The sequence below is a fragment of the Apteryx mantelli genome, chromosome 2, assembly GCF_036417845.1.
Source record: "Apteryx mantelli isolate bAptMan1 chromosome 2, bAptMan1.hap1, whole genome shotgun sequence".
Taxonomy (NCBI): Eukaryota; Metazoa; Chordata; class Aves; order Apterygiformes; family Apterygidae; genus Apteryx; species Apteryx mantelli.
In genome coordinates, this window is record NC_089979.1 from 132,066,563 (window position 1) to 132,090,275 (window position 23,713).

Below are 23,713 nucleotides of genomic sequence, written 5' to 3' on the forward strand. Positions count from 1 at the left end.
TGCCAGCTACACCTGTTTGGGCAGGGGCACAGCTGAGGCACAAGGCTGGCTGCGCTCTGCTGCCCCAAACCCTCACATCATAACGACGGGCAAGAAGGGGCACCCACAGGACCCTGCTTGGTGCTGGAGTCACTGTCCTCTCCCTTGCTCCCTCAGCAGTGCTATCCCTCCTGCCAATAGGCAAGCTAAGGTCTGCGCCATGCCCTGAACGAGGGTGGAAAAGCCATTTGGAAAAAGCCCGGCCAAGTCTTTCTCCACCACGCCTGGGCTACTCCAGTCAGACTCCCTCAACCGCCCCTGAGAGGAGCAGCACCGGGGGGGAGGGGCGGCGGTTGGGCGGGGATAATCAATGGACCAATCAGAGAGCAACTTCCGGGAGATTCTCGCCCAATAGTCAACTTTTCTTGGACTTTGGGCGGGGGAGACGGGCCGATGGCCAACGCTGAGCGCCATGTTTGATGCTGGCAAAGGGGACGCGCCTGCACGGTGCTCTCACTCCAAATGGCCGCTGGGAACGGTCACGTGGAAGGCTCGCTGTTCCGAGGAGGGGCGTTGCTGAGGGGGAAGCCCAGCAGCGCTGTAAACACGGGAGAGAGAGAGAGCGAAGCGCATGCGCAGCCCCGGAGGGCTTGGGGGGAGAGCGAAAGGAAAGCGAGCGCGCCCCTCGGCCCCGCCCCGCGCCCCGTCCCGCCCCCGCCGCTCCTGGCCCGGCGCGTCCGTTGCCGTTGCGGCCGGGGCCGCCGCTTCCTCCCTGGCGGGGCCGGGTCCGAGCCTCGCCTCGCCGCGCCGCGCCGCGCCGCGCCGCGCCGCCTGCCCGCCCGCGGCCCTCAGCATGCACGGCGCGCTCGCCATCCCCGAGGACGTCCGCAGCCTCCTGGCAGGTGAGGCCGGGGGGAGGGCTTGGCGGGGGGCGGGCTCGTGGCGGCGTGGCGGGCGGCGGCGGCCGCTGTTACGGGGCGCCCGGGGGGAGGGGGGCTGTGCCGCAGCCCCGCGGCGCCTGGGGAGCCGGTGATGGTGGTGGGGAGTTACTTACTTATTTTTTCCCTGTCAGTTCCTTCTTCCCTGGTTACTTCCTCCCTCCATCTGCGGTTCCGCAGCGGTAGCACTGCGCGGCCGCGGTTTGCTTCCCCAAGGGCTGGGCTGCCGCTGCCGGCTCCGAGGCGGCGGGGTCGGGCCGGGCCGGGCCGTGCGACCGCTTCCCCCGCTGGGCACCTGCGCCTGGCCCGGGGCGAGCAGCGGCGCTTGCAGCCCTCCGTGCTGCGGCGCCCCGCTTTCACCGCTCCGCGGAGGGCGAGGCAGTGGGGTGCTGTGCGGGAACTGCCGGGGGTGTGACAGTGATGCAAAGTTACTCGTGGCTGCTGGGCTTCTGGGGCTCGTGCGGAAGGGCCTGCGAGCCAGCCAGCCCCGTGGGACTGGTTTGGGTCCCTGAGTTAGCTACTCGCCGCTTAGATGAAAGTTTCTCCTCTTTGAGGCGTGTAGGTGGCCTGTCAGCCACTTCTGAAATTTGAAGCGTGTTGTCCTGGTGTCACCAGGACGGTTTTCCCAAATTAGCTTCCCTCTCCCCACCCCCCCAAAAAAAAAAGAAAAGAAAAGAAAAAAATCCATGCTAAACAGTTTAGGCCAGTGTGGTCGAAGTGAATTAAGATGTTCCTGTATTGTAGGCATATGGTCATATCAATCAAATATGCTCAGGCTAACAACTTTGGGTTAAAATGCGACTGCCCATGTTCTCCTGGATATGTTAGAGTAGTGTAATGGAATGATTTCTCACCATGAAATGTTATCTGCAGTAGTGTTAGTGGAGACTTAAAAATACTGGTGTTGTTCTCATGTGTAAAACCTTACATTTTATTTTTTCTGGTTTTTTTTTGGTGGTGGTGGTAAAATAAACTGCATATTTCCCATTTGGGGGATTTTTATCCTTATGGAGAAAGGCATAAAAGGCTTTGCTATCCTGAAACCACTTCAACTGGAGCAGGAGAATTTTTCTTTTGACAACTTCTGTTTCTGGCTTAAGAACATCTTGAGCTTTGGCTGAGCCATTAAAATTAACCATTCTTTTCAAAAGCTTGCCTCTAAAATAAGTACCTGATTACATGGCTAGGCAACTACTAGAATCTACAGCAGTTCATCAGCTTTGAAGACTGTGTTTTTTTTCTTAAAATTTTTTAAGAACTTTGATTGTAGGAGTTCATGTTTGAAACATTTTGATTTTACCAGTCTTCTCATCTTTAAAGCACTTCTGCCAGCTCTCTGAAATGTTTTGGTAACTTGTATTTGTAAGTACGTTATTTGCAGATCATACCCGCTGTAGTAGAATATTGTATGAAAGGTCACCAGAAAAAAAGGAATCATTATGATGATTTCCTATCATGGGAGATAGGTTCTTGATCATTTAAAAAAAAAAAAAAAAAAAAAAAGAGCACCAGGGAGGGCCTTTCCAAACCTTGCTTATTTCCATGGCATTAGTGTATTCTGGACTTATGATCACATGTAGTAGTTTTTTGTGCCAGAGCTGTAAATATACTTCACATTTGGTAAAGCTGTGCTCTTAGAAACTTTCCACTGTTATAAGTTTAGGATGATAGGATTGAGGGAGGGGGGGTTGGGGAGGTCTATACAGATGGGATAATTTGAAACTATGTTTTGTTTTTTGTCATGGTGCCTCTTCTAGGTAACTTGTCCTTCTCCTCATCTTTATCCGGTGTCCTTCTCCTCATCTTTATCCGGTGTCCAATGGAGAGAGCAATACAGAGGTTGAAGTGAGGCTGAGAACTCCTGTTTTTCCCCAAGGAGTATGTGTACATGTTCTTTCAGAGACACTAAGATCAATGGTCTAAGTTTATATACAGGTGTCTAGTGTGAGTACAAGCTTCAGTTTTTCTAGAAGAAGAAGAGAGAGTTTTATTACTGCTGTCTGTAGTACCAAAGTTAAAAAGAGAATGGAATGATTTACTAAAAATCTTTAAATCTTTCTTTTTTTATAATCATGATTGTGTAAATACATAACATACTGGTATTGTCTTAGAGATGCATTCAATTTAGCTTGCATTCACACACAGCTTGATTTTGGGACCTGATGCAAAATGAGCTCAACACTTGTTAATTTTATGGCAGTGATGTATGGATTAGGCAGAAATTTAGCAGGGTGGAGATGGGGCAGTGAGGAACAAATAATAGTTTGGAATTTTTAATCCTTACTTGCTGAATTATCAAGGGGAAAACAATGTAAAAATAGTAGTGGCTATGCAATTTAAAAATTCAATAACTTGATCCCTTTGTGGGGGGGAAAAAAACAACAACCAACCCCTCCTCCCCCCTCCCCCGGATTACTTTTTGCAGTTTGTGTGTTAACCTCTCCTTCCTTTTTTATAGATTACAACTCAAGTGCATGGAAGTTAGAAACTAGAATAGTTCAACTTGTGTGAGCAGCTCGTTTGCTACCACATTTAGGTTCTGGTAATCTTTAATTATGTAGTCTCGTGCTTTTTGCTCACCCTATTCATGTACTGAATATATATGGTAATGGAGGAGGGAAGGGAGCTCTGTAATATTTTTATTATCAATTTAGCAACCCTTACACAATTCAAAGACTGCAGTAAATAGCTATTCATTTTTGTATGCTCTTCTTTGAGGGTGCTTCTTAATGTATTATTTTAATGGCTCACAAATATTGATTCAGCACCTCTTTGAGATGAGAGAATATTGTTTTCCTGTTGGTAAAATTAGTGTAATAAACAAGATGTGATCTGAGGTCACAAAAAATAATCAATGGTAGAACAGAATTAGAATTCAAATTCACCTGCATCCGTGCTGTGCTGGTTTCTCCAGTAAAATAATGTCAGTTGGATGTCTCTATTCAATGGCCATTATGAGTGCCTGGCACTTCTTCATGTCAGGTTCTGGGGAGAACAGGCTCACGTTGGGAACGTTAACTAATGGCTCAAGACAAACAGTTCTTCTTAATGCAACATTTGCATAGCAGTGGGGCAGGGACAGGTACAAAATCTTTTAAATATTGCACTCTTCCTGCTCTCCTCAGTATTTTTGCCTATGCTTTTCCAACTTCCGCAACAAATGGTGTGGGCGATCATATGGATTTTCTTATCCTTGCTTAGCCTTGATTGATTGCCAGGGTACTGTCCCCCCATACGCTGAACAAGTAGGGGTCCTGCTGGAAAGCATACTTTGTGCTCCTGTAGTTAAACATTGTGATAATGGGAATAAACACACTGGGGGGTGAATTAAAGTTGCACAGGAAACTTTCTGACTTGTGAGTGCTTTACTTTGAACCTAAACAATATTATATCTTTAACGCACAAATTCTGTCACAAATTCTGTCACACATGCTGGCAGGGTCATTACAGTTGCATGTCAGTGGCGCTGAAATGTTCCAGGCAGAAACACAGCTTGAGCTCAGGGCTAAGTACATTGGTTGGAAGCAGGAGGAAGCTGTTTCTGTAAAGCTGAAGGGGAAGGTCAGTGCGGCAATGGGCTTATTGCAGAGAAGTGCTGGGATTGCACAATGCCGTTCTCTCTTTTCTGCCTTCCTTAAGTGGTGGGAGGGAAACATCGGAGACAGAAACAGGGCCCTTTGGTCATGAGTTGAGCTTTTGGGGAGAAGATGAAGTCAGCTTGTTGTCCTCTTCCCTCCTGCTTTACACCTGGGAGGTGTGTGACAGTGTGTGTAATTTTTTCACCACTTACCATCTGGAAGGTGCAGAGACACAGGTATGTGAATTTTTGGAATTTCCTGAAGGAAGCCCAGTGCTGCTGTATCTTTTCTTCTTTTGAAAAAGGCATCCTCTCATGTTTCTATGTTCAGGATCTCTTTGTGGGTGTTGGTTTGGCAAAGTGGGGTGTTACTTGTTACTCTTTTTTCTTCTTGCCAGATTGTTGGAGGCCTGCTTATTTTTGTTTTTCCTTATTCCTTGATGCACACTCTAAGTTTCGACTTGTCTGTAGCTGAAAAAGTTTTTGGAGGTTTCTTCTTCCCCAAAGGCATATTGCTTCTTCTGTAACATAAATTATACTGGTTGCTTTGGTGATCATGATTGAAAAAAATTTCTTAAGTTTTTTAACTATGTTTTTAGTAATGGGGATTTAATTGGAAGAGTTAAGAATTCTTTATTTTTAAAAGATTTTGATGGCATCATGATCATTATATGTATAAATAAAATCTTTTTTCTCTTATCTTTGTGACATCTATGACTGTAGAAGGATGTATTTTTTTTCACTTCTGCTTTCATGCTTTGCAGCATTTCCAATATGAAAATGAAACTTCTGTACTCATATTTAGAAAGTTACTAAGATCTTTTTTCATGCAGATGTAATGAGACTCTCTCTAGTCCATACGGAACATAATATCTAGTTCCTATATCCATTTTTCCTTGTTCTACTAAACAAAAAGATCTTATGCAAACTCTCTGGTTTTGCCTTTGAGACTATCTCCACCTAGACATTATTCAGGTTTTTAAAATCTCTAGTCATATTGCCCTAATTGCCATATTTCACTGTATTCCCCCTACATTCTTCAAAGTAACGTAATTTATCCACTTGTTTAGCTCCATCCTGGAAAATAGCATGCGGGAGAAGGCAAGATGATAGAACTACAAGATGGTGGATCCACTGCATGAGTCAGAGTTTAATTATGCTTACCTTTTATTTTGGGGCGATGCAGTAGTTAATATTTACCCCTGATGCCCAGAAAACTAACTGTCCTTCTTTGACCTCCTTGTTAGCTGTTGCTGGACTTGCTCCTTACCTTCCTATCACAGGAAAAATCGCCTAGGTGCAACGTAGCTTTTCTTCATTGGCTGGTTCAATTTTAATACTATACTGTTGTTGAAAACTTTACTCTTCTTTGTTTAAAGTATTATTTTCAGATTTCCATGGGTGTAATGAATGCTGATTCTTGCAGAAGAATCCATCTTCACAAAATAAGCCAGGGCGATTATTGTAGACATATTCTAAGTAGACATGTATTTACAGCTTTGGTAATATGTATGTATTTCAATAGTAATGGAATAAGAATAGAAACAGTGAGGTGAAAAAATGTGCAGAGGCCTTCCTGGTAAAAAATAACCTCCCGTGATTTGAAACACAGTTCAATTGTCTCTGCCATAAATTTGAGAATAAGTATCATATATGGGTGATAAAAATGGCATAGGCTATTTTTTATATACTCATTACTCACTTAGTTTGTCTTTTTCAATTAACGTGGAGTCTATCTTTCTCATCTGACTGGGTTTACGTTTCTTTCCCAATCATATGTCAACAAACTACAATAGATGCAGCATGATGTGGCATACAGTGTAAATCTTTAGGTTAATCCTTAACATTTTTTATTGTCGTTCATTTGGAATCACTTTAACTTGATCATGATTTGTGCTAGTGTGCTTTTTTCATCGTATGCTTAATATGCTACAGCTTGGTCTTTTCTCATTTCTTTAATGCAGGGTGAGGATGCCGGACTCCCCAGTCAATGAGGTTACAATGTAGTCCTTGATTATAATAATTTTTTACTCTTTAAAAGAGATGTGCTATCTGTTTACTTCATTTGAAGTAAACACACATCATATCAGTGTAGGTGTATACAGAAACTGTTGCCCATCAGTTTTTTTCAGTATATTTACTTTGATTGTGATAACATAGAACGGTAGCCTTGCTTATGGAAGTTTAAGGTACAACAGCCTCTAAAGGCAGTTCTTTCCAGGACTTTACGCTAAAATGAATGTTCACCTATTTGTTAGACTGGGTTGATGTGATATTTTTTGACATTCTACAATATCAGTTGCTTGTTTTACATCATGTCTTCTGTTTCTGTATAAGTGTGCTTTTTTTTTTTTTTTGGAAAAGAAAGTTTAGCAAACTCTGGGCAGAGACTTTTGAATATAGTTGGGAAGGAAGGGGAAGAGGGAAGAGCAAAAATAAAATCCTCAGATACTTCTTGGCTCATAAGACATGAGATTTATGTGTGGAAGGACAGGCAATTGCTGGTGTTGCTTGATGATTAGTCATCAGGCCTGTTCCATATTGATGAATTGGAGGAAAAGTTTGAAATTCAATTGATTAATTGCTTTCTAATGCCAGCCCATGGAAGGCTGAAAGATGGGTGGTGGTCTGTTGGATGTTGGTCACCTTTGCAAAGTGAATATGGACAACCGTGCCTAGCTTGCAGCTAGCTTCCAAAATTCCCTAGCCTGCCTTCAGAAACCCCCTGGCTTGCTGCCGGCTGCTGGCTCTCCCTGTCCTGAAGGCAGAGGAGAGATGTGGGAGCAGGCTGGTGGCTGTAGGACCTGCGGGGAGGACCTGCCATTCCCTCCATGTGCGACTGGCAGCGCGTCCGCCAGGTAGCCCGGCCCCGGTGTCCCTGTCGTATGACGGACGCGTGTCAGGCCGTGCAGCAGGAGTCTGCATTCTCGTCAGGTCGCGTAAAGGCAGCTGCATGCGTTTCCTACCCCGTAACTGGAAGCACACCTCTCATGGCCAATTTATAATTTTCCTCCGTCATTGGAGTGGTATGAATTCGTCAGGTGATGAGGAAGTGACTAACGTTTTGATAATATGAAAGGCGCCATTTTGGTTACCTCCAGGAGGAGGGGAGAAAGGAGGGTGCAGGCCACGCAGCCTCCGAGTGCCTCCGTGAGAGCCCGCTGGGGCCACCCAACACAAGCTTCAGTAGTTCTGTCCCAAGCGTATTTATCAAGTGCAACTGGGGATTGGTATAGTAAGCGCTATGAACAACAAAAAGCCATGATTCATTATGATTATTTTAATACTCCTGAATGCAGTACGTGCTTTGGGCTAAAAGTTTACAACAATCTTGAAAACATCCATCTGCTTAGTTTCAGCCCTTATTAAAGAAGATGGTCCCAAAGACTTAAACAATGGAAAACTGGCAGTGTTGTCTGCTTGTAATCACTGAAATAAGGAGAAGCGCAAAATGTTTTAACAAACAATGAAAATCAAAAACTATCTCAACTTTTTTTCCTCATAAAAGGAATGGAGATGGAGATGAAATTAAAATGGCCTTTCAGCTTTTGACTGTTGTATGAAACGGCGGTTAAGCTTTGAACTGTATGAGCCATTTGATTAATTACAATTGAAGCAGACGGAGCTATATTTTAGTGCGACTTCTCTTTTCTATCGGTTTGTAACCCGTATTGACAGAGCAATTTGTGAATGGATCTTATCAATTGAATCTTTCAGTTCTGCATCTATTGTTCATTTCTGTAGGCAAATAATTTCTCTGGGGCATGCTTAAGACAAAGTTAATATCATGAGCTTTAAGAAGCAGAGCAACAAATATTGGTGTTCAAGCTATCAGACCGGCTAACGCACAAGCTTTAGGAAGTTAAAAGATATTGAATAGATGTTCAAAGTTTATTTCTCTTTGAAATTCTAATGTTTTCAATAGAAAGAATCAGCTGTAGCTGAGTGTCTGTGAGGATAATACGTGCTCTGCAATGCAGGATACCAAACAGCTGCTCAGTTTGTTAGAAACAAACGCGATGTGTGAAAATACACCACTTGTTTATGTTACATGGGAACTGATAAGTAGGAGTGCTCTGTTCAAAGAGGTTTTCTGTCTGGAGTACAGCTTTTTTTTTTTTTTTAATTCATCAATGGACCAAATGCTAGTGAAGCATGAAAGAAACACATTCACATTTAAGTGCTTATGGCTAGTAGCTTACATTTCAGTTTTCTGTATAGCGTTAAAGTGGCAGAGGAGAGATCAAATTTTTTGGATCATCTTGGAGAAGGAAGAGTGAATTAGTGACTCGAATAGTGGTGAGAAAGGGGTATATTTTGCTTGTTCTCTCTGAAGCTCACTGTATGAGGCTCATGTGTCACACTGAAGTCCTGGGTTCTGTTCTCCTTCTGAGGAAAGTCACCTTGAGGAGCGTCCTAGAAATGAAGTGAATGAATGTTCCCTTGAGTTAAGCTGGTGATGAAACTTTCTCTAGTAGCAGGGACTGTTTCTTCCATACACTTCAACAGTGTGGAAAGACAGGTAGTGAAGAGATGAGCACAGCTTAGCTAACTCTCTTGCTTGTTGTCCAAGGAGCTTATAAGTTGTTTGTCTCGTGTGCATTTGGCACATCCTGACAGGATTTACAAAACTAGAGGAGAGCAAAATATGCAACATTCTGTAAAACTGAGCAGTTAAGAAAACCAATGGTACGGTGAATGTGGTATTTTCAAGTATATTGCTTCTTCAGCATCCTGTTCAAGATGATGTGTGCATCGGTTCTGTCTTCGTATTTGGGGACTATGATGAGTCAAGCTAGATGCTTTCTCTGCCCATATGGAAGTAACTGTATTGCATGATGAATATAGTGTGTGTTGTTTGTGGCTACCTTCGCTCAAAGAACTTATTTTGCAAGTTCATAGGAGAGCAAGGATATCCCAGGGATGTCTTCTCTGTCATTGCTGCTGTTTAGAAACAACAGATGTGTCAGGAGCTTGTGCATGCTTGCTCTTGCTGTTCTTCTCCCTCTCTTTCTCCTCCTCACTCTCACTATCCACTCCCTCCCCTCCAAGTTGTCTTCTGAGATGACAACACTGAGAACAGATGGAGCATCTATTTCTGTGCTGTTCCTCTGGGGTTGAAAACTATTATATAATGTTTCTGCTTTTGAAGTCCAAGCTTTTCCAGAAAAGAGCAGAGTCTACCATCAATGTAGTTAGTCCTCACCTTTTTGTATCTACAGTGTGTTGTAAGCTGGAAATGATAATTTTTGTTTATGATAACCCAATTTATCAAAATGTGAAGAAGTGAAACCGTGTGGATTACCTAATGATTTGTGTTTGAAGAAAGCGTTGACAGTCAGTCAAACCTGAGATGACAGACTTCTCAGCTGGGTTTTGAGCTTTTCCAAGAAGTAAAGAAGGCCACTGAATTTAAATGAAGACTTCTGAGGCAAAGTTCTGTGATTAATTAGTGTCTGAAGAATACGGTGTGTCACTCCTTATTTATAAATGTGACCAGTGACACCAAGCTTTCACATGTTGCTGTCTATGTAGCACTATGAAATTAATATTCAATTTTTGAAATAAATATATAGAAGCATGAAGGAACAAATTTTTCTTCAGCATGTCCCTTCCAGAGTGAGAGGTTGGTCTGTACTGGACAATCCTCTTGGGTTTGATTGAGGGAAGCTGTTGGCAGTTTTGTTTTTGCCTTCAATAGCAAGAGTATCAGATCCTTTGACCTCCGGGAGGTTTTGTGGATGGTCAGTGTCTTGGAATTGCATGGGTCCTCTATGCCCCTTTGCTCAGAAATTATAATCCTTGGAGTTTGTGAAGATGTATGGATTTTCTGTGTGTTAGGACAAAATGTTGCCAGGGATGCTTGGTTTCCAGCATAGAGGCTGTTGGGAGTGTGTCTGGAGGATTCATTAATACCCGTGTTAAGTGCCTTTCCTTCTGTCCTTGTGAAGAAGGAATGCCAAAGAACTGGGACTTTTTTTTTTCCTGTCTTCAGGAACATGTAATGGGAAAGGTTTTCTTTTTCTTTGTCTTGTGGGGAGGGGGAAAAATATCATTGTTCAGAACACATTTAAGAAAACACTTGGAACATTTAAAAAAAAAAAAAAAAAAAAGCTGAAGACTTTGCCACATTTTGTGAAGACAGCAAGCCAGTCCAAACATCTAAATAGTAATCTGGTAAATTACTGTTAAAGAATGACATATTTGTAGTTGCTATGCTAGGGTTCTTGAACAGTAATTTTTGACTTAATTTGTTTTTTTTACAGCCTGAAATGTTTTATAAAGAAAATATAACCCAGGGAATTAAAGCTTCAGTTAGGAAAACTGCAGTAAACATTCAGCTTAATGTTGTTTTTAAAATGTAATCTTTTCCATGCAAGCTTTTGAGTACTTAATTGGCTCTTTTGTGTTTTGACAATGAAAATGGAACTTCTCGCCTAATGTTAAAAAGTTACAGAATTGAAATAGTGCCATCCATACCATAATTTGGCACAATCTGTGTACATGTGTATTTGGCAAATGTGTGGGGGACAGTGTGGGAGTGTTTGACTTCTGTATGCATTCCCATCTTGAATGAACAGGTATTGTCCATATAGCTGAAAAACTTAAATTGACAAGCAAGATTTTTTTTGTGTGTGTTTCTACTTTTTAGTTTTCAGGATAATCATATGTTGATTGGTAACGGTAAGAAGTTTTTACAGTTAACTTTAACAATTATTTTTGTTAACCAAGAAAACATACTACCAGTGCTGTTACATTCTCTGAAACTCAGTGCAGTTTTTAACTTACACAGTGGATATTTACTATATTAGAAAGAACTACAGTAACTGTTACTGAATGCTTTGATTCTGCATGACTATGTAAATATATCTTCTGTATAAGATTAAAAAGTTACAAACTGGTTCTAACCTGCATTGTAATTCTGCAAGTGCAGATACGCTTAACTTCAAGTACATGTTTGATCCTGACTGCTTCAATATGATTATTGTGGTGACTACTTAAGTGTATTCAGGATTAGAGCTTTGTACGTGGACTTTTAGTCTAGTAGTTCAGAGGCAATGTGAGAACATTTGAAAATAATAAAACCAATAAATGACCTATATTAGTAGCTGTGTGAGCATTACTGCTACAACAGTGAATTACTCAACCATTTTTGTAACTTGGACTTCTGAAATAACATGGCAGTAATACATACATAAAGGCTATTTACATGTTTTAGCTTTATCCCTTACTTTAAGTGATAGAAAGTAATTGTTATAGTACTGCAATTTATTAGGACTTATTTGGCATAATTAAATGAGCAAGAATCAAATGTCAACGTAGTATTTGCTGTGCTAAGTAGATCAGAGAACAAATGTATCCCATTTAGAATCTGAAACGTCTGTTAACTGTGTTGTGGGTAGGCCTGAAAATAATTTTATTAGTTTCTCCATAGTAGTTCTGGGGCAAACTCATTACAGCAGTATTTATCTTTAGAAAGTTATCGCTTGAAATAACTTTTGAAATCTTCTTTTTTTCATGATTTAGATGTCGACACATTTATTTCCCAAACCCTAAAAGGAGAAAATCTATCCAAGAAAGCAAAGGAAAAAAAGGATGATGTTCTTAAGAAGTTAAAAGATGTTAAGGCAAGGTAAGTGAGATTTTATTGCTTCAATATGTTATCAGGTAATTTACTGCTCCTCTGATAACTTAGTTTTTTACGATCTTTTAACGATATTAACAGTTAACAATCTATTTAGGTCCTAATTTTGTTGAACCTGCATGGGTTTAAGTCTTTATATCTTTCTTTAAGCTGCTAGAATTCAGTAGGAAATGGGACCATAAGGGTTCGTCCCAACTGAATTGCTTTAATATTCTGAATCCTGATTGCAAGCTTGTTGGTTAGAGCTTGTCTTCACATCTGATGTGGTAAAAATCATTAAAATACAAGAAATATAATGCAGAGTATATGAATGCTCTTTCTGCTGCCATCCTCAGCTGGTATAAGGCAACATAACTCAGTGATGACTTTCATTTACTATCTATTAGGTCATTTGGCTCTGTTTGTAATAAAAAGAATTGAAATATACCTTAAAAGTAATTTTAGATAATAAGCTTGTTTTAGTGATATTAAAAATAGCAAAGTACTAGAATAGGCCAGGTAAAGTTGTGTTTTTAGTATTATATATGATCTGAGACTCAGTTCTATTATGATTTTAATTTCAGTCAAACAATTCAGTTGCAGAGATTTTGCTGTAGTTCTGTATGTGCTACAAAATTTTCTTTGCAAAATCTGTCTTATAACTCTGAACTGGGATATAATCTAGCACTTGCCATTCTTTTCCATCAGTGCTTCCAAAGCGTTTTTCTATTGATACTCCTGTTGGATACTTCTAACCTTTGGTTTGATGACATGCTCCTACTTCTTTGACAACTTATTTACGAATTTCAAAGACAGCACAGTCATCCAGTGAGGACATGAATCTTAGTATCACGCTAACTGGAGGAAGGCATGACATCTGTCTCAAAATCTTAGAACTGAAGATTTCTGTGCCTTTGATTCAGCCCGTGAATGTTTATGGAACTACTTTTCCAGTTTTTCACAGGAGCGGGGTTTCTTTTCTCTTTCTCATGCTTTCCCTTCTGGGTTATTGAGCTAACAGGGTCTGCACAGATGACTTGCAGATACAGCATTCCTGACTTGTTTTCTTCATTCAGGTTTATGACTCAGCTGTCCCCCCTCCCCCCCCCCCCCAATGATGAAGTCTTAGATGAGGGAACCTGCAAGTTGTGATCTCGATTAATGCTGAATCCTTTGCTAGTCACTTATATGACCCCATGATTTCACCTCTTATTTTAATTTCTAAATCTTCCTGATCTTCTGTGATATTACTCACTGTTAACAGCATTCTGCTTTTCAGGCTGGCTACAAATGTGTGCACATTGTAGTTGTCTTTGATTTTCACATCAGGCTGTGTCCAAATAGTACTGCTACTTCCTACACAGGATATTTTAGATCTAGCCTTTTATCTATGCTTATATTTTTCAATTTCTCATCCAGGCTCTTTCTCTCCTGTTTGTCACCTGTAAGCGTGTCTTGCTGACTAGTTTGATGCATGCACTACTGCTTATTGTTCATAAAGATGATGTTTGCAGCTGCATTTTGTTTGCTAGTCAGTTCTAGTGAAATCCCCTTCTTTTCACACAAACTCTTTAGTTAGTTCATGCTTCTTGAGATGCCATTTTGCATGACTGTCCTGATTATTTATCATTATACATCCAACTGTATCCTATGATTGTTTTGTTTCTGAAATATCAAAAATTCAGTGCTGGAGAAGTAGTATTTTTTCTCTTTTGGATAGTAGATTTATTTTTATTTAGATTTATTCTTACTCTAAAATGATTTTATATTTAGGCAAGCATCACTTGTTAATTTTTAGTTAATTTTTAATACTTTTTTCTTCAGATTTGACAAAATACTGCAACTAAACCCAGACTTCATGAATTTTTTTCCTACTGATGTACCATCTTGTTTTTAAGATGTGTTTAGTGGCTTTTATTTATGCACAAAAATTAAAAAATATATTAACAATTATCTAACTAAAATCGAAGATGCTTTTGTGTGCTTATTCCTTAAGACTTAAGATTTAACTCCATCTGAGCAGATGTAAGTACCTAGAACAGGCTGCCCTATCTGAGATTTTGCTGGGGTCTTCTTTACAATGACTGTTTCAGGATTTTCTCAAAGGCGAAAGGAAAACTATTAAATGTTTTGGGCAAAACTAAGTACTTTAACAAATATCAATATGGGAAACTTGCAGCACTAAGTTTTCAACTACAAAACTTGTAGAAAACTAGTAATTTATTTTATGTTGTGTTGTGAGGATTTGCAAATCTGTATTGCTTTACGTTGTTGTTTCTTCTTTCTGCAGGTATCCTCAAGAATTCCAGGATAAAGGTAAATCACGTGCGTGTTCCCCCCCCCCCCGTCCCTCCCACTGTGGTATACTTTTGCCCACTGACAGACTTTCGGGGGAATAAACAGACCGTACCGTGTTTTAAATGCTCAGCGGTGCCGTGAGTGACTGGCAAGGATGAGGCTGCTGGCTCCCCCTGCTGAGGGAAAGGGAAAAAGCTTCCAAGGTTCAAGCTTCGTGCCAGAACCGGGTCCTTTTGCCTTTATTAAGCATATCTGAGAACACTTACTGATTAAAAGATTAGTCTAGAAATATAGTTCGGAATTTCATATAAATGGAGCTTGTTATGTCTGATTTAATTAGCAATAGCTTAGTATTGTGTAAAAGCAAGCGATGCAGGTTTCTCAGAGGAAGCATATGCAAAGTGGTCTGCTTAGGAGATAAAATGTGAGCGGGATAATTTATTTCAGCCTTTTTTCTTAGCAGTGATTGCAAAGTCTTCACTTCCACAGTGATATTTCTTTAACCTTTTAATAGGCTCATCTAGCGGCAATACGATACTGGCTTTTGATCTACGCTGATCGAATGTTTTCACAGCGTAGCAGGAACTCGGACCTTTAGCCAAAGAGGAGATGATTTAGTGTGCCAGTAATGAAAGCTGAAGTGTGGGTTATCTATTGTCTTTTAGTGGAGTTAAAACAAAGCTGTGGGGTACAGTTTAGAAAAGACCGCGTGCGTCACTGCAGTCTTCAGTTCTGTAACTAAACCTGGAAGGGCTCTTATTTCCATGATGCTAATTCGTGAGGTCGTGACCTAGAGCCTGTGGATGCTGGTATGAGGGTCACAGTGTAAGGTCAAAAAAGCCTATGCAAAGCTTCACCTCTTGCAGTGGTTGAGGAACCTTGTATTGTCCGTTTCTGGACGGGGAGGTTCAAATGTGTAGGCTACATTTGTGCCTCCTGATAACATCTGATTTCCACCAGGTATATTCACGTTCAGTTGAGTAAAGTTGTAACAAGGTACAAAAAGTTCATACGTTTCTTATAACGTGCATTAAACAGAGGTAACGGGCCAACTGAAAGAGAAAGTATAACTTGAAACTTCCTGAAGATTGCCAAGTTTTTGTAAACGCAAACTATGTGACTGTATTAACAATTATATTAAAATTATTGCTACCATTTTATATTGCACTTCAACACCCTTACTGAAGTTAAGATGTAATTTCCCCACCTCCCTCCACTGCCAGACAGAATTAAGGGAGAAAAAGTCAAATGTCATTTTATTCAGAAAATGACTAACATGAAATTAGGTGGGATGATTGTTTCATTACATATGTATTTGACTTTCTGGAGAGTGTTTCATGGTTTTTGAAGGTTTAATGCATGTGCCTAAAGGATTTTTGAATCTGTGGGACTCTAATAAACATGATAATTCTTTGCAAAGAGCAGAGTTTTTATTTACTGCTATTTTTTTGAAGTACAAGAAAATTCTAGCCTATCTACTGTACTTTCTTCTTTGATAATTAATTCAAAATTTCATTTTCAATTCAACAAATTATTAATAAAGATGAGATTATTTCCAGTAAAATGTATAATTTAATTGAAATAGTTTGTAATTGTTATTGCACAACTTGCTCTGATTTCAGTGAAAATTGTATTCAATCTTATTCTTTTTATTAGAGTGCATTTACTTAAGGATAGATTGCTTTTGATTATTTTAATTCTCATGATACATCTCTTAGGCTCAGACGCTAGAACTATGCACAGATGGTGAAGCTTGTGAATGCTGACATTTTAGTTTTCTTTCAGTATTTGTCAATAAAATGAGGGCTCTAAAGTTATACCACTGTTTTCTATAAGCTAGGATAAATTTCTCCAAATGCGTGTACATTTACATACATGAATACAAAAAATTCATGAGAAATTGGAGCCTGCACTTGCTTGAAAACTATTTGAGGGAATGTAATTCACTGGTATGGGTTGTCAGTACAACCTCCAGAGTTCAAGAAGCGTGTGCTAAACCATATTTGGTTGTGTCACTCTTACATTTAGGCCTGTACCAATTAGGTGTGATGTGTGTAGGTGTACGACAGAGGACCTAGGTGGAGGTAGGCAGTCAGCTGCTTTGCCAGCTACTAGTGTTACAAAGCAGCAACGGCAGATGAGTCAAGTCAACTTTTGTACCCTTTCGTACTTACGTGGCGCATCTAGACCTTTGAAAAATGGAAAATTTGAGAAAAGATTAATAACAGAGGTAGTAGTGATGGATAAGCCTCTTCCAATTCCTCCACCCTTCAAACAAAGAAGAAATACACCAAAATATATGGTGAATAGGAGAATATCTTTTGGGAAACAAGGAGGGATGGTGGAAACAGGAATGTGAAAAGGGTACTGAAACAAATTAGAGAGAATAGAAGAGACAATGTCATGTTTAAACCATGTATCTGCTATTCTTTGTTTTGTGGTAGCGATTATTCCATTTTTTATGTAAATAATCTTTGTAGCTGAAAGGAAAGGTGAAAAATGATTTACAGTGTATGCTATATTACCATGGTATACTCATTTTCATACTACACCAACTGTTTTTAAGAATCTTGAGAGTCCTGGCCTATCATCTTTCCAAAGGCATCTAGAAGAATCTTTTGGAGGCTGAAAGAAGTTGACTAACGCTGTCAAAATTGTTACGTTTCCTGTCTAACATAATGGAACTTGACTCCAGTCTCTCAAACAGCAGCTCTTTTAGCTTGTGAGTTATTTTACAAGTATGCTTTGTGAGTATCAGCTTGTCACTCCACTGTCTTTCATCATTGCTTGTTCCTGAAGTTCCACTGGCTTTGCGTGTAGTGACTAGTCAGTTTGACCAAGGTATTGTATGTGAGCTCTTGATGTGTGAGCTTTTGTCACTAGCATACAGAGTTTTATCTTGCATAAAACATTTGGCAAGCAGTTAAAAAATAAAAAATAAAAAAAAAAATTGAGGAGCATGTGTGCAAGTAGAACCAGGCCCCTTAAAATCAAAATCATCCATGTGCACAATTCTAACTTTTAAGAACTGCACACATACTTCTTTGCAATGATGAACTTGGGCACTTTCCTACATCCTCTTAAAAACAAACCTTCTTATGTTGTTGTCTGTTAGGTCACTACATATGCTGGCAAAGGCATCTTTGCAAGTGAATCTGCACACTAAAAGAAAATGAAGTTGTTTTTTGGAGGGGGTGCATGTGAAAATTCAAGACACTAAATTCACAGTACAGGAAAATGTTTAATTCTTGTGTGTGATGTATTATCCAGTTTTACACTGACTTCTACAGTTAAACATAATGCTGATTTCTGAACAAAGTAAGTCCCTGTGGTGTCATACCCAGAAATGTATAATTATGTTAGTACACAAAACACTAATCTTCTCACCAAATTTTACTTTCATTCTTAAATTAAGGAACTCAAAAGAAACTTATTTTCCTCTTAGACATTCTTGCATGTTTTTGCTTTGAAATATCTGACTTGTCATGTAAGCATTGTAAGTAAAAACAAAAAGCCAGTTATGGTTACATGCAAGGTGACCTGTTCTAGATCATGAGTTGGGAAGTAACTTGAAAACTAAGATAATTTTCATACAAATTGGATTAATTTTTAATAAGACTAATATTCAACACGGGATAGAAAAGTCTGGACTTCGTCAAAGATTCTGAGTTAATACAGTTTTTGGCATTTCTCTGTTTTGAGATTAATTGAATCAATACTATGGCTGCCAAAATGTTTAGTTAAAAGAACCTTGTTTTCAATTTATGCTAAAAATAGTGCTAAAGTTGGCAGAAGCACTATAAGTCCTAGAAACTGTATTTGTGTTTGAAGTTCACTTGCCATCTGTTCTTTGCATTTATTCTAGCAAAATATATATTTTTAATCACTTTTCATGAAAAATTTGGGCTTTATGCTGAAAGCGAGACACCAAAAACACTAGCCAAATCCAGTCATAACATGGGAATTTGTAGAACGAGTTCTCTGTAAAGCACTTGGTGCACCTCCTATCTGATCTGCAGCACATGACTTTGGCAGTATTTATACAGAAAAAGTATGATTTGGCATTTACGCTGAATTATCACTTTTGAGGCTGATAGAAGCTGGTGAAGGTCCATTTTCATTTCACTTTGGCACAATAGAAGATAAACCTGTGTCTCTGGAGCAGCAGCATTGTTCTTTGCCTAATTAACAGGAGCACCTCTAGGAAACCTGTCAATGGTTCGGGTGCCTCTGTGGCTCCTGACGGAGCAATGAGTGTCTGGGGCCTGAGACACCTGCTTCCTGGATATAGTCAAGCTGATGGAGTAGCACTATATGCAAAAGCTTTGTATGTTCTCTTTTGCCTGTATGTCAGGACCAAAAAATACTGTTTTGTAGGGAGGTGATATTTCTTTTTTTTTTTGTCTCTGTACACTCTGTTCTCTAGGAAATGACAGCAGGGATTTGGGAGCCTTTTTGGACTTGAGAAAGGGAGGCAGTAGCTTGTGGTCAGAGCAACATGTGGATATGACTAGTATATTTTAATACAGTTGAAATTTTTAAATCAAGAACATAAATACATTATTAGCACCATAGTATAAATGGGAAAGGTACTGCACAGTTGTTACACCATCCTCTGAGGATCATCGTGACCTATTCTGGAGACACTATCAGATGAATTAGAAATGTGCCAGTTGCATTTTATCCTGGAGGACTGGAGTGTTTTGGTGTAGGCAAGTCACTGTATTGTCCCTTTCAGATACACACAGCTGTCATCTGTGAAGTATCTATGCCAAGCATGATTTCAGGCAGCACAAGGTACAACCGCCAGTGCAGCACAGAATGGTCTTATCCTGAGGTGCCCCATCAGAACAACAGGCAGCTTAACTGTGTACTCAGCAAGTGCAAGTTATGTGCTTTCCTGTGCTTGAAGCATGTTTACTTACAAACCTAGTGCTAATTCAGTAGTGTTTTAACAAATAGGTGCTTGTTTTGTAAAGGTCAAGTAGGAATTTTTTAGCAATTTAAAGCCATCATGTTAATGTGAGATTCTAGAAGAGCCTTCAGGAATGAGTGTGTTAGAGCAGTTTGCATGGCAAAGCGTGCGTTGAGAAAGTGGCTGCCCAAAAAGTCTATTCTTGCAGGGTGACTGGTAGATTGGGTCAGTAGCATCTTTTCGAAAATCACCTGCAGCCATCAAGGGGCTAAAGTACACGTCAGCTTGAAAGCAATTTTGTCCAGTTATTTTTGTAAAAAACTGTGTAGAGAGACCCTTGCATTTATTTACTTGGTGAGTTCATATAGTCCTTGCAGCAGCAGTGATTGGACAGAAGGAAGTTATTTCAGCCTGCTGTGACTTGGGACCTTCTGAAATGGCAAGAAGCAGGATGTTAAGACTGCTGACTTGAGCAATTTTTTATACATCACTCTCCCTAGACTTTTAGAAATACAATAAAAGCATTTGGCCACTTCAGGACCTCTAGATAGTGTGAGCCTATTTCAGAGGCATTGACTGAAACATCTTGTCTGCTGTCTTTTAGGTTTAGTACCTGAAGCAGTATCTTTAGTGTTTAGGAATTCATTACTATAATTGAGCTATTGCTAAAGAAAATGAATTTCTAGAGAAAAAAAAATAGTCTGATTTTTACTGGATCCCTATAAAGTAGTATGGTCCTATTTGCTATGTTCATCTTAAACCAATGAAACCTGTTGAAAATCTTCAGAATGTAGAACAGGGAATTAAGTGTAGCCCTTGCTACGATGAGGAGAATTTGTGTCTAATGCTCCAGTCTTAATGTGGTGTACATACTGTTGGTGTGCATTATTTTCTATATCAATAAGCAAGCTGTAATTGAAAAGGTAGCATTTAAGAAGGAAAGGCATTGTGTGTTTTATTATGGATAACAAAATATTGCTTCTGCTATCAAACCTATAAGTGGTTAGTTTAAATTGCAGAAATTGGAGGATAGAATAGTGTATATACATGTTTTTGTATTGTTGTAACTGTTAACTATCTATCATTAATTAAACTTTTTTCAAGTTCCAGATAAATCATACGGTATTCTGGGGAAACAAGAAACTGTATTAATGAGCACCAACTCCTTAATTATCCTCATGACTACATAACAGGGACACTTTCATGTCATTTCTTTGTGCAATAACTTTTGCAAAGAAGTATTTTTAAACTGATCATTAATTTTATGACCACAGAAATGAGATGCAAAATTTATGCTGTTGTCATTGGCACAGGTTCAAGGCGCTACTGACATTATGTGTGATTGTAATGGAATGGCTGCCAACTAATGAGTCTATAGACATTTCGTTTGAGCATGCTTTGCTTTTAGATGTCTGATTAGGCAGTAATGCTTTCAATTATGCCTGCAAATTGTATTGGATGCATTTACCTGATACCCATTGTTGCTTTGTAGTTCAGTTTTCTATTACATAAATGCAAGTTGAATGCTTTTCTTTAATTTATTGATGCTTTTTGGGTGTATTTTTAGGTACTTGGCACCTGAAGAGGGAAGTGACTTGTGCTGTTCAACACTGACTCCTCTGACTGTTTAAGGAGCAACACTGATAGCTTCAAATCCAATTCTTTCTAGTCTTCCTCAGTAGGTGGAATATAAGCTGCAGTGCAGCACCTTGACAGAGGAGAATATGAAGTGGAAAAAGGGAAGGGAATACTTTTACTGGAAATGCAAGAGACCACACGGAATTAACAGGGAGTCTCTGTATAAACTGTCAGGGGCAATATCCTTATATATTAAAAGCATATGCTCCTAAGAGTATCTTTTAACCCTGCCAAAATCAGGAGGCAAGAAATCGATATTATCCTGTAGTCATTTTTTGTATGAGTACATAAAAACGTTGTGAAATGTTGCCTGTTAAAGCTGCAGAGCACATCTAGTCAGCTGTCTTATTAAAATGGTTGCAGTTCTTATTTACAAATTAAATGAGTTAGGGATTGCATTTCAGTATATAATGTGAATTTACAAATATTCTTATTTAATCTTAAGTTGCAAAAAGGAAGATTCTTTGTTTAATCTTGTCTTGCATGGCTGTAGGTTAGTTGTACCTGTCTTTAGTGTCTGGGACCTATTTTCCGTGATTCTCACACATAAAGTGAGGGTACCCAACATATTCTTGTATAGGGATCTGTACTTTTGTTCTGATTGTCTTTCTCTATGAATAAGTTTTAAAATTTTTTGATGAAGTCTTCAAACCTTTACTTAGGATTTAACATCTAGAGAATGCTTTGAAGATGATAAACTCTGTCAAAACACTAAGCATGTAACTTCGAATTCTAACTTTCTTCACAATACCTTGACAACATTTTGTCTGTCTGTTTTTAACTGGTCTTTTGAAATTGGATATTGTAGATTTTTGGCAGACTTGTTTTATTATAAGTGTACATTTAATGTGCCCATAGTTTTTGTTATTTCAGATAGAGTATATATCTAGAGTATGTACATGGTGTGCTCTAAATATGTATGTATGTATTTAAAAAAAACCCTTTGGGGCTTTATATGAATGCAAAGCACAAGGGCTTGCTGATATCTTTAAGAACCTGAGTGTAACTAGAAAATGATAATATTGTAACTTAATGGAAGAACATGCTAAAAGTGCAGCTATGCAAACTTGCATAAGAAATCACAATCAAACTTCTCTGAAAGGGATTGTGCATAGTAGAGAGAGGTAAAATTCGTGGAAATGTTCTTTCTACATGTGTACTTGCCAATTTGTCATCAACAAGTGCTATGCATTTAGATAATTTTAGATATACTCTCACTGTTCAGCCCATGAATTCTGAGTGCTGGAGATGATTGTGCTGTTTATGGAAATGTTTTCCTCTAGAAATACAGCCTAATATTTTAAATTAGGCTGGCAACTTCATGAAGGTTAAATGATGGTACATTTGTTAATAGCTGATAGAAGGGCATTTTTGACTGACAGTGTTGGTATTTGGGGGTGTTTGTGTTTTTATATACACATATGCTATGCATTCTAGTACTAGTAAAAGTTTGGGAGGAGAAAGATGGAAGAACTCTTCATGTCATATAGGTTGTGAGTATTGTGTCTGCTCTTTGTATACAGAGTCTGTCTTCTAATAAAGACATAAATATATATAGAAGGAGAGAGACAGGCAACTGGTCTTTGGCATGTAAGTGTGAAAGATGATCATGCAGGTTGTAAATATGGCATAATGGTTGCTGTACAAATGCTGTCTGCTTTGTGACTTTCTCTGGAGGGATAGGACAATCCTTCTGGAGAGGGATAATTTACTTTTGGTTTGACAGGTGTGATGAAATGTAAATATTTTGATCAGATTAACACGATAGCTGGAGTGCTGCTGGAAGATGGTCACATCAAAAATAGATTGGAGTCAGCATCAGATTCTGAGCAGTTGTTATACGGCATTGGAGCTTGAAAGGAAGCTTTCCCAAGAAAAAATACTATGTTAATGAAAGGAAAATCCAATTTGATATTCAACAATCTTGGGATGTAGAAGAATTCCAGCGAAGCAGACATCAGGCTTTGTTGTCTTATCTGCAGAGAAAACATGCTTCTCTTTGCTAGGAACTGTGGTGCTTTTGAGGCAGACTCTGAATTTTCCATGCATTTACATTATTAAATAGGAAGCAAAGTGGCAAAACTCTAAACTATGGCTAGACAGTCCTACTGATGGATGTGGTTCATACATGTGTGGAGAAGAATATCCTCACTATGCATGTGGTTTATTTTGGATTCTGAGAAATTAGTTGGAAAGCTGGAAAGCTTTCTGCATATAAATACACTGAAATAAAATGCCTGAGCAGTTTAGCTTTACATGCTGTTTTAGGAAATTGAGGGTCATTTGATCTATTGGCACATCAGGTTTATGATTTTTGGTTTAGTGACATTATCAGCTTTAATTACTGTTTTTCTCTTCTTCCCCAAGACTGATTTTTTTTAAAGGGAAGAATGTAGTTTATGTTCTTTTTTTTCTGCATTTGCTATTTTTCCACCTCTTCTTCACCTAGATGGTATGAAAATCTCAGCAAATTTACCCAGTTTTGGGAGGAAGAACTTTAATTTTGTCTAATTAAATGAAAGCCTCAAGTAATATTGATTTCTCCTTGCCTTTCCCAGACCTTCACATTGAACGCACTCCGATCAGCATAGTACATAGGCTGACTTATAATGTAGATTTTGCATGTACTGTAGCAAGACTCTCAATTGTTTAAGAAATTCCTCAATATACTGCATTAAGCCACACGTTCAGACTGGGTGCTGCTGGAAGTTTTAGTCCAGTTTGTGTTTCATGGGAGGAATAGG

At 39.2% G+C, this 23,713-nt stretch overlaps 1 protein-coding gene across 1 annotated transcript in view; it reads left to right on the forward strand.

Annotated features, from left to right (window-relative positions):
- The first annotated feature begins 786 nt into the window (after positions 1–786).
- Positions 787–23,713, forward strand: part of SKAP2 (src kinase associated phosphoprotein 2) — a 124,296-nt gene continuing 101,369 nt past the window's right edge. The window contains exons 1-3 of the mRNA XM_067291578.1: positions 787–881; positions 12,022–12,127; positions 14,409–14,434. Coding sequence (XP_067147679.1) covers positions 833–881; positions 12,022–12,127; positions 14,409–14,434 — 181 coding nt within the window. The 5' untranslated portion in view covers positions 787–832. The remainder of the gene's footprint in view (positions 882–12,021; positions 12,128–14,408; positions 14,435–23,713) is intronic.